This window comes from Capra hircus, chromosome 1, assembly GCF_001704415.2.
Source record: "Capra hircus breed San Clemente chromosome 1, ASM170441v1, whole genome shotgun sequence".
Lineage (NCBI taxonomy): Eukaryota > Metazoa > Chordata > Mammalia > Artiodactyla > Bovidae > Capra > Capra hircus.
Window position 1 is genome coordinate 69,726,900 of NC_030808.1, and position 12,147 is coordinate 69,739,046.

General features: G+C 37.8%; 1 protein-coding gene across 1 annotated transcript in view; it reads right to left on the minus strand.

Annotated features, from left to right (window-relative positions):
* The window catches only part of OSBPL11 (oxysterol binding protein like 11), a 98,932-nt gene continuing 86,986 nt past the window's right edge, over window positions 202–12,147 (minus strand). Inside the window, exons 12-13 of the mRNA XM_005675048.3 lie at window positions 8,352–8,505; window positions 202–1,898 (exon numbers count right to left, since the gene is read on the minus strand). Of these exons, the coding sequence (XP_005675105.1) occupies window positions 1,833–1,898; window positions 8,352–8,505 (220 nt within the window). The 3' untranslated portion in view covers window positions 202–1,832. The remainder of the gene's footprint in view (window positions 1,899–8,351; window positions 8,506–12,147) is intronic.

A 12,147-nucleotide genomic window follows, 5' to 3' on the forward strand; every position in this document is an offset into this window, starting at 1 on the left:
GGTTATTTTTTCATCCACTTCCATTTTATACTTATTTATAATGACCACTGTTTTTACTAATACTGTAAAACTATGAAAAATGAATAAAATACTAAAAGTTTCTTGTAAAAAAATAAATAAATAAATGCCCTTCTCAAATGAATAGAGCAATAACTCCAACTTTCTATTTCTATCTACTCATAAAATAGACAAAGGCATCACTGTTGTCCAGTTTTATTATTTTTTAATCTTTCCAACACATGAACTATAATTCATTTTGAGATTTTTTTCAGTGCATTTCACAGCAAAAATGAACAAGGGAATCATTAAAATGGTTGTACATAAACCAATTATTTTCTTACAATTTACAATTTGTTGAAAAAATTATTTTGCTGTTTTTATCCTATTAACCCCCTTCAATAAAACACAATTTATCAGCGCACAAAGCTTAAATGTCTTATGTTGATGCAACAGATACAGCCACCTACAATGGCTGATGAATAATAGCTATATGTTACACACACTGATTGGAAGACCACATCAGGAGAAACAGAGTAAGGCACCACTCTTGAAAAATTAAGGTAGCTTGCAGTACAACAAGTGTTGAGTACCATAAGGAGGCGCTCAATAAATACTCAAATGAATGATGAAAGCCATAATTAGCACTATTCTTTAGTCAGTAATTCTTTAACCTCAATAAAATACTTAAAAAAAAAAGATTTGTACCTGAATACAACTTCCTGATAGCTTTTTTCCTGGTATCTTTTTTATTTCATACTCTTTCTTCGGCATTTGAGTTTCCTTGAAAAGAAAGCAAAACCATACCATACATGCACTTAGTCACATATTCAAATTCTGAATTACTGACAAATAGGAATAGTTGTTTTAAATTTTGAGTGAACAGAGGTAAAATAAAGCATACTTATCCAGAGGGATAGCACATAATACTGGATATTAACCTACAAACGAAAAAAAGGTAAGGAAAACAGTAAGTTTTATTTTTAAATATCTGCTATGTTCTTTAATGCCTCAGTTCTTGAGAAAGGCGAAAATCTCATCATATTGACAGGAACACATTTTAAAAAATTGTCTCTCAAGTATAATATTTAATAAAACTAGGTATTGAAAAATGTTCTGAAATTTTTCAAGTCAATGTTGTTTTCAAGTATATTAAAATGCTCAGAAGAAAAAATTCTCCATGGTTATAATTCTAATCAATTTATAAATATACTTTTTAAAAGAGAGTTCCAACACAGGTGGATAATGGATAAGTTCCTCAGACACAGGCACACAGTCTCTTTGAAGGAACAGAATACCTTGTTATGACAACCTGGTTGATTTTTTTTTTAACACTGATTTCAGGCACAATGGCTGAAGCCACTTCTGGGTCATCTTCTTCCTCCTCTTGGTCTGTTGTAAGAGTAGCGAATACTTCAGCTACTAACAGAAAGCAAAGCACAAACGCTAAAAGAGACTTCAATTTTCACTATAAAGAAATTAAAATCACTGAGTTCTCATTGTTGTGTTTATCTGCTGCCCCCATGCAAAAACAGGGGATTCAAACGTAGCTTCTGGAGCAGAAACTGGATAAGAGATTAATCATCTAATAATTCACGTGAAAGGTTTTCAGATGATATTGCTCACATCACAGGAACAGCTTGGTGACAAGTCCGTCGTGCTTCTTCAACACTTTGGTCGTGCTGCAGTTCTATGGTGCCCTAGTCAGTACATTCGTGTGTAATCAGTTTCAGTCTGTGCAATCAGGAAGCAGGTCACTCAGTGCAATGACTCCATACTGGGAGGGTTTAGGGTAAACAGAGTAGTTCATTTAGTTGAGTCTTAGACAGTATATGTCACTCTGATGGTTGTGTTGTTGGAATTATTTTCCAAAGGGGTTTATGATAAACCCAGCCATCTCCCTGAAACAAGCAGAAAAACAAATTAAAGAACCATTCCTCTAGTATTTTCAGAACCAAAACTAGATGCCATGCTTTTACTGAAATGGAATTCTATTTTCACATTTAAATACAAGTTTTTAAAGAAAAGATCTCTTTTGCTTAAGACATCAAAAAGTATGTGTGGTTTAGCTACGATTAGGTGAGAAGTTCTGGTCTGGGAAGACCTAGTTTGTGCTCCATGAGGAAGTCATCTGTAGCAATTCTGCTACTTTTACCAAGATGCTTCAGACAGCCTCACCCATGGAGTGACAGGCAGCAGGTGGAGCACGAAAAACTGTCACCAAGGTACCAGCTGTTTTCTACATGGCAAATGGCATTCTAGTAGCTGAGTATTGTTTTCTAGTTCTTTCCTGACTCTACCCCTTAGCTTTCCCTGGTTCCTGTGAACAGAACGTTACCAAAAGGAGATAAAGTTAGTCAAAGAGTTTACTAAAGACAAGAGAAGACCAAGTGAGGAAAAAAGTGCTGTCGAGAATGCATGAGGCAGCATACTGGGGTAAAAGCTTGCCAGAGCTGAGGTCACGGTAGCTAAGACTGAAATTTAGTGTTTCTGCAATGAGGTTAGGTAAGTCAGATTTGAACCTCTGTCCATAATCCCTATATCGACTTCAATATATCTGCATTAAATTAAAAATATATATATTTACAATACCCTGTCCCCAAAATGACTTATGGTTAGCAATTATGTGGCTCATAGTGACAAGACTCTCTCCTTGACTAAACTTTAGAAGTTAAGACTCCTTTGTCTCTAGTTTGCCTAAGCCTTCTAGGCCTGCTGAACTCAGTTTTAGCCAAAAAAATCCCAATGAACCAGTTTATCAAGAATCCTCTCATCTTTGATATCCAATGAAACTCCTCTCCTCCCACCTTCGATCTAACCACGGGCCTCCCTCGATCCATCATCACTGACATCTGACCAAGGTCTCTTGGTAATTTTCTATCCACTCCCTCATCCTACATGCTGGCTACAAACTTCTACTTAGCCCCATATTCAGCGTTGAATTCAATCTTTCTCCTCTATTGCAATATTCTGATGTCATTTAATCACATTACAGAATGCTAGGTTCACAAGTTAACCTGTGCCATCTGACCATCTCATTTCAAAGAGAAAATGGGGGCTCTGACTAGTGAAAAGAGCAGCCCAAGTTCACCCAGGAAGGGACAGAGTTTCTTCTAGTACAACTTTTGCATATCTACCTACACTTAAAAATAAGAATTTCACTTATTTATCTTTATTTTTGGCTGTGACAGGTCTTTGTTGCTGCATGGGCTTTCTCCCAGTTGCGGTGCACAGGCTTCTCATTGTGGTGGCTTCTCTTGTTGCGGCATTTGGGGTCTAGGGTGTGTGGGCTTCAGTAGTTGTGGCTCCCAGGCTCTAGAGCACAGGCTCAATAGTTGGGGGGTTTAGCTGCTCTGTGACATGTGGGATCTTCCCAGATCAGAGACAGAACCTGTGTCTCCTGCACTGGCAGGTGGATTCTTTACCACTGAGCCACCACGGAAGTTTAGCACCTACCTACATTTTACAGGTGAGGAAACTGAAGTGAGAAATGGTAAATGAACTATCCAAGGTATGAGCTGGAGTGGAAACTTAGCACATCTGACTCCAATATGGCCCACTATTCTGTAAAAGCCTCCCTGCTTGCATTTATACACATCTTAAGAAATTTTAAACATCCATTTAAGAGGATACAACCAACAGATTCTGATGAATGTGTATAATCACAAAAGGGAAGAAACAGAAGATCTAATTTATTTTCTTGGGCTTGAAAATCACCGCAGACAGTGACTGCTGCCACGAAATAAAAAGATGCTTGCTCCTTGGAAGAAAAGCTATGACAAACCTAGATAGCATATTAAAAAGCAGAGACATCCCTGGAGAAGGGAATGGCAACCCACTCCATTATTCTCAACTGGAGAATCCCAAGGACAGAGGAGCATGATGGGCCATAGTCCATGGTGTTGCAAGGAATTGGGAAAAAAAGAAAAAAAAAGCAGAGACATCACTTTGCCGACAAAGGTCCACAGAGTCAAGCTATGGTTTTTCCAGTAGTCACGTACGGATATGAGAGTTGGACCACAGAAGAAGGCTGAGCACCAAAGAATTGATGCTTTCGAACTGTTGTGCTGGAGAAGACTCTTCAGAGTCCCTTGGACAGCAAGGAGATCAAACCAGTCTATCCTGGAGGAAATCAACCCTGAATATTCATTGGAAGGACTGATGCTGAAGCTAAAGCTCCAATACTTTGGCCACCTGTTGTGAAGAGATGACTCATTAGAAAAGACCCTGAAGCTGTGAAAGATTGAGGGCAGGAAGAAGGGGACAACAGAGGACAAGATGGTTGGATGGCATCACTGATTCAATGGACACGAATTTGAGCAAACTCCAAGAGATAGTAAAGGATAGGGAAGCCTTGCGTACTGCAATCCATAGGGTCCAAAAGAGGTGGACATGACTAAGCAACTGAACAAAGGCAAAGAAGATCTAGTAAACTAAATGTCAATGAGAAATGGTTAGGAAAAGAGGGTGGGTATTACCAAGTGATTCTAGAAACACTTAAGTTCACCTATACTTTCTCAGATTATTCTCCTTGTTTTATACCAAAAGACTCTATTCCATACTCCATTTAAAGCCAATTTCAAACTGGTCTGTAATTGGTCTGACAGCAATAATGAAAGTACCAAACAAATGAAAAACTTCTTGTTACTCATAATAATATGGATAAAACACCTACTATGTATCTAGCATTCTGTTTAGGACCACAGGAAGACAAAACAGACTTATCAGTAATATGATTTTTCTTAGCAAAGAGCCATACCTGATGGCAAGAGCTCCAAAGTTGTTATGAACCTTGGGGTACCAGCTTCAACTAGCTCATCAGCCTCATTTATACTCTGCAGTGCTTCTCAGAGCACAAGCCATGGTCCTGTCATACACAGGATGTGACTTGACTGTTCCATGAGCTTCAGTTCAGTTCAGTTCAGTTGCTCAGTCATGTCCGACTCTTTGCAACCCCATGAACCACAGCCTGCCAGATCTCCCTGTCCGTCACCAACTTTCGGAGTTTACTCAAACTCATGTCCATTGAGTCGGTGATGTCACCCAACCATCTCATTCTATGTCGTGCCCTTTTCCTCCCGCCTTCAATCTTTCCCAGCATCAGGGTCTTTTCAAATGAGTCAGTTCTTCACATCAGGTGGCCAAAGTATTGGAGTTTCAGCTTTAGCATCAGTCCTTCCAATGAATATTTAGAATTGATTTCCTTTAGGATGGACTGGTTGGATCTCCTTGCTGTCCAAGGGACTCTCAAGAGTCTTCTCCAACACTACATTTCAAAAGCATCAATTCTTTGGCGCTCAGCTTTCTTCATAGTCCAACTCTCACATCCATACATGACTACTGGAAAAACCATAGCTTTGAATAGACAGACCTTTGTTGATAAAGTAATGTCTCTGCTTTTTAATATGCTGTCTAGGTTGGTTATAACTTTCCTGCCAAGGAGTAAGCATCTTTTAATTTCATGGCTGCAGTCACCATCTGCAGTGATTTTGGAGCCCCCCAAAATAAAGTTAGCCACTGTTTTCACTGTTCCCCCATCTATTTGCCATGAAGTGATGGGACCAGATACCATGATCTTCATTTTCTGAAGCCAACTTTTTTATTCTCCTCCTTCACTTTCATCAAGAGGCTCCTTAGTTCCTCTTCACTTTCTGCCATAAGGGTGATGTCATTTGCATATCTGTGGTTATTGGTATTTCTCCCAGCAATCTGGATTCCAGCTTGTGCTTCATCCAGTCCAGCATTTCTCATGATGTACTCTGCATAGAAGTTAAATAAGCAGGGTGACAGTATACAGCCTTGACGTACTCCTTTTCCTATTTGGAACCAGCCTGTCGTTCCATGTCCGGTTCTAACTGTTGCTTCTTAACCTGAATACAGATTTCTCAGGAGGCAGGTCAGGTGGTCAGTATTCCTATCTCTTCAAGAATCTTCCAGTTTGTTGTAATCCACACAGTCAAAGGCTTTGTCATAGTCAATAAAACAGAAATGGATGTTTTTCTGGAACTCTCTTGCTTTTTTGATCATCCAGTGGATGTTGGCAACTTGATCTCTGGTTCCTTTGCCTTTTCTAAAACCAGCTTGAACATCTGGAAGTTCATGGTGCATGTATTGTTGAGGCCTGGCTTGGAGAATTTTGAGCATTACTTTGCTTGTGTGTGAGATGAGTGCAATTGTGCAGTAGTTTGAGCATTCTTTGGTATTGCCTTTCTTTGGGATTGGAATGAAAACTGACCTTTTCCAGTCCTGTGGCCACTGCTGAGTTTCCCAAATTTGCTGCCATATTGAATGCAGCACTTTCACAGCATCATCTTTCAGGATTTGAAATAGCTCAAGTGGAATTCCATCAACTCCACTAGCTTTGTTTGTAGAGATGCTTCCTATGGCCCACTTGACTTCACATTCCAGGATGTCTGGCTCTAGGTGAATGATTACACCATCATGATCATCTGGGTCATGAAGATCTTTTTTGTTTAGTTCTTCTGTGTATTCTTGCCAGCTCTTCTTAATATCTTCTACTTCTGTTAGGTCCATACCATTTCTGTCCTTTACTGTGCTCATCTTTGCATGAAATGTTCCCTTGCTATCTCTAATTTTCTTGAAGTGATCTCTAGTTTCTCCCATTCTATTGTTTTCCTCTATTTCTTTGCACTGATCACTGAGGAAGGTTTTCTTTTCTCTTCTTGCTATTCTTTGGAACTCTTCATTCAGGTGGGTATATCTTTCCTTTTCTCCTTTGCCTTTCACTTCTCTTCTCCATGAGCTTAGGCAATCAATATTTGTCATAAAATCTTATGTATCTATTTTGTAGCACTGTGCCATGGCACACCATTTAGAAAGTAATCTTACATCTTATCACCTGAAGGGGCCCAAACGTGAGTCAGCATCTCCAATCTACTGTTCCATCAAGCAGCTAGTTAAGATTACTTAGGTGGGAAGAAAATCACTATTTTACTGGACAATTGCCATATCTTGCTACCACTTTCTGCATCTGTCTATTTAACATCATAAAATATAATAAAGGTATTAAGTGGTAGGCTCTTAATAATAATCTGTCAAATAAAGAATGAATGAGAAGTAGCATGTTTCCACGTCTTGTTAGTTGAAAGATACAGGAGGCCTGTCTTTTAAATTTGGTTGCATCTTTTACCATTACAGTTTCTTGCTCTTAGCCAATAGAGTTCATTTTTAATGATTTATAGAAATCTTCCCTTAGAAAATTTTTCCTGTGTTTGGTATATCTGCTTTCTTAGTGAGCTTGGAATGAAAAAAATCCAAGGTTACCAAACTTTAATTTTGCAGAGTAATTACAATGATTTTATCTTTTCATACAAAAAGAGATGGAAAGGACTTTCCCTTCAATTCCTATCCATGAAAACAGTTGGTATTTATATCAGATATCCAAAGATGAGAAAAATTAAAGCAATGAAATTACTATAATAAATGATGTGCTTTTAAGAGTAATAGCTATGCAAAATTCATATTCAAATTACTTTTCCAGATTTTCTCCTGACAGACCAATTGAAATTCAATGAGTTTCCTTAGACTTGGCTATGGACAAGAAAACTTTTTCTGGCATTGGCTCTGGTCCATTATTCATCTTACTCTGAGTTCTACCAAACAGTAATAAACAAAACAAAACCTTTAAATTTAGAAAAGACTTTAGAAATCATTTAGTCTTAACTGCAAAACCAGTGAATTAAACTCTTCCATATAAGCTTTAGTCTCTTATATGAGCTTAGTGATGGGAACTCATTACTATAAAATGTACACTCATTATTATTGGACATTTTTATTGATAAACAATTCTTTCTAATGTTAAGCTCTTAGATCTAGGCCTAGCTCAACTCTGCTATCCAAGTTGACAAAAAACTTCTATGTGAAAGCCTATATATATTTGAAGAAAGCTATAATGAACGGCCCCAATTTTCTGTTTTCAGTCTAAACACTCACCATTTCATTCTTTTATCCTTAAGCACTGTAGATTCTAGCCACTTCACCATCCTCTGGGTGGCCAATTAAGTTTTTCATGTATCCCTTAAAATGTGATCTTTGAAGTGAAAAAAGTTTCACTGCTGTGGTACAATGGCAACAAACTTTTAACTGTGCATTCATTACTGAGATTAAAGATTAATCTTAGTATCTTGTGGCAAATTTAAATCCCCAAATCTATTTCTGAGCTGCTGGTAACTATTCTGACAAATTGTAAAAAGGTCACAAAAAAGCTCATGGTTAAGCTGGACTGTTTTTAGAAGCAAAGATATGTACGTGTTAACAAGTCAAAAAAGCCTCCTAAGTTAAGTTCTCATTATGTAGATAATGAGTTTTAGTCTGAAGGCATATAGAACATATACCTCTTTAATAAAATATTTGGTTTTCCAAGGTGTGCCTGTTTCAGTTCGATGCCTTTCTTCAGTTCTCTGGCGTTCTTCCAGGGTACGTTTATGCTCTGTGGCTTTATCGATTTCAGAGTCCCTCAGAGAGTCTGTCACATTTTTCCACAATCGCCTGAAATTAGAAAACCACATGCTTTACAAACATTTTTCAAAAAAAAAGTGGATACCCGCAAAATTAACAGTAATTTTAATAAATTACATTTCCTGAATCATATCTATAATTTCACACATGAATTATAAGAATACATACTATGTTGCTGATGTTAATGACCAAGATGCTGCTGTTTCTGCTTCTTTTTAAATTAAAAATAATGTATTTTCCCAAGTTATATAACCAAGATTTTATTTTAAAGAAACTTAGGAAATAAGAAGCAAAAAGAGAAATAAATATTTAAAAAGCTGAAACAGAAGACAACATTTCTGCTTCTGGACATGATGAAATAAGGGGCACCATATTTACCCTCCCACTTTTAATCAGCTAGGAAACCAGACAAAAATATATTGAAACAATGGTTTTCAGATATTGAACAAAAGGCAGCACAGGACAGTGATTCCTGAGAGCAGGCAAACAAATGAGGGGAACCCTACGACTAATCCAACTGACTAGTTAGAGAGCATTTGCAGGCACAGCACAGGAAAGGAGAAGCTTAACAGACTTCAGGCAAAAGAAAACTGCCAAGACAATTCTTGGGGAAAGTATAGTCTGTTCAACAAACAGTACTGAAAAAACTGGATATCCACGTGCAAAAATGTGACCTTAGACTCTCATGTCACAATAAAACTAAGAAGAAGATATAAGAGAAAATCTTTGAGACTTTGGGTTAGGCAAAGATTTCTTAGCTACAACACCAAAACCATAATCTATAAAAGAAAACACTGATAGTCTCACCTCATCAAAATAAAAACTCATTACTGAAAAAAACACCATTAAGAAAATGAAAAGACGAGCAATAGAGGAGGAGACAATATTTACGAAACACATACCCAACAAAGGAATTGTGTCCAGAATTTACAAAGAACTCCTATAACATAATAAGACGACAAACAGTTCAATTTAAAAATGGGCAAAATTTATGAGTACACATTTCAACAAAGAAGATAAACAAATGGCTAACTAGCACATAAAGACATGTTTAACATGATTAGCCATTAAGGAAATACAAATTAAAATCACAATGAGACACTATTTCAGACCAGCTCGAATGGGTATATTAAATAAGACAGGCAATAACAAATGTTGATGAGGATGAGAACTGGAACCCTCATATGTTCCAGGCAGAAATGTAAAATGGTGCAGCCATTTTGGAAAATAGTTAGGCAGTTATGTGAAAAGTTAGACATAAAACCCACACAAACCAGCAATTCCACTCTGAGGTGTTTTACCCAAGAGATATGAAAACATGTCCACAAAAAGATTTGCACAAGAATGTTCACAGTGATGTGTGCATGCCAAGTCGCTTCAGTCCAATCTCTCTCTGACCCCATGGACTGTAGCCCACCAGGGTCCTTTGTCTATGGGATTCTCCAGGCAAGAATACTAGAGTGGGTTGCCATGCCCTTCTCTGGGGGATCTTCCCGACCCAGGGATCAAACCCAGGTCTCCCACATTGCAGGCAGATTCTTTACCATTTGAGCTATTCCGGAAGCCAAACCAGGAGTAAAACTATGGTCCAATGCTCATTTTTGTAAGTAGACTTTTGTTTTAATATAGCAACATCTATCTGTTTTTGTCATTTCATGCTACAATGGCTGAACTGAGCTGTGGTAGAAACTATCTAGTCCATCAAGCTTAAGATATTCATTCTGAGATCAAACCAGTCAGTCCTAAAAGAAATCAATCCTGAATATTCATTGGAAGGACTGATGCTGAAGTTGACGCTGCAGTACTTTGGCCACCTGATGCAAAGAACTGACTCATTGGAAAAGACCCTGATGCTGGGAAAGACTGAAGGCAGGAGGAGAAGGGGACGATAGAGGATGTGATGGTTGGATGGTGTCACCAACTTGATGGAACTGAGTTTGAGCAAGCTCCAGGAGTTGGTGATGGACAGGGAAGCCTGGCATGCTGCAGTCCATGGGGTCGCAAAGAGTTGGACATGACTGAGAGATTGAACTGAACTGAGCCTTTAACAAAAGAACTTTGCTGACCCTTACCTAACTTCTATTTTAAGAAACTATAAAAAGAGCAAACGATGCGCAAAATAAGCAGAAAAAAGGAAATAAGAGCAGAAATCAATGAAAAAGAAAACAGAAATATAGAGAAATCAATGAAACTGAAAACTACTTCTTTGAGCTAAAAAGCCTCTTGATGAAAGTGAAAGAGGAGAGTGAAAAAGTTGGCTTGAAGTTCAACATTCAGAAAACGAAGATCATGGCATCTGGTCCTATCACTTCATGGGAAATAGATGGGGAAACAGTAGAAACAGTGTCAGACTTTATTTTTTTAGGCTCCAAAATCACTGCAGATGGTGACTGCAGCCATGAAATTAAAAGACGCTTACTCCTTGGAAGGAAAGTTATGACCAACCTAGATAGCATATTGAAAAGCAGAGACATTACTTTGCCAACTAAGGTCCATCTAGTCAAGGCTATGTTTTTTTCTGTGGTCATGTATGGATGTGAGAGTTGGACTGTGAAGAAGGCTGAGCGCCAAAGAATTGATGTGTTTGAACTGTGGTGTTGGAGAAGACTCTTGAGAGTCCCTTGGACTGCAAGGAGATCCAACCAGTCCATTCTGAAGGAGATCAACCCTGGGATTTCTTTGGAAGGAATGATGCTAAAGCTGAAGCTCCAGTACTTTGGCCACCTCATGCGAAGAGTTGACTCATTGGAAAAGACTCTGATGCTGGGAGAGATTGGGGGCAGGAGGAGAAGGGGACGACCCAGGATGAGATGGCTGGATGGCATCACGAACTCGATGGACAGGAGTCTGAGTGAACTCTGGGAGTTGGTGATGGACAGGGAGGTCTGGCGTGCTGTGATTCATGGGGTCGCAAAGAGTTGGACACAACTGAACGACTGAACTGAACTGAACTAAGTAAAATTAATGAACCTTTAATCACATTGATCAGGAAAAGAATCATGAATACAAAGAATGAGTGTGACATCATCACAATAGAGACTACAAACATTAAAAAATAAGCAAATATTATAAAATACATGTCAATAAATTTGAAAAATTGAACCAAGTCTTTGAAAGATAAAAATCACAAAAGTTTGCTCAAGAAGAAGCAGATAACCTCAATAGCCCTAGGTACTAAAGGTATTAAATTTGTGGTTAAAAATTTTCTCCCAAAGAAAACAAAAAACCAATAACCCCCAGGAATGCAGACAAAAAAATCTATAATACAAGCTTAGCAAAGAGAATCTCTTAAACACCTGGTTCAATAATAGCCAGATTCTTATATCAATCTATTGTGATATGTATTGTTTTAGTTAAAGTATATAAAGAAAATATGGCCTCACACAAATACATAGTTAGTAAAGGGAAGGGTATTTTAATAGCTATTTCAAATAACTCAATTCTTTGTTATTATATTAAAACTCAGAAAGTGGTAGTTCTTAAAAGATTAGCTGCAATGTGGAAACTGAAAAATATCAATGAATTTTTCATACTCTGATACATGAAAATCCATTGGTTTAATTTGTACCTTGAATGGAATTTTTATCCATGCATAATTTTATATTATCATGCAGTGATCATCTGAAAAAAATTACCTTCCAGATGGTGACATATTTTATTATGTCATATTTT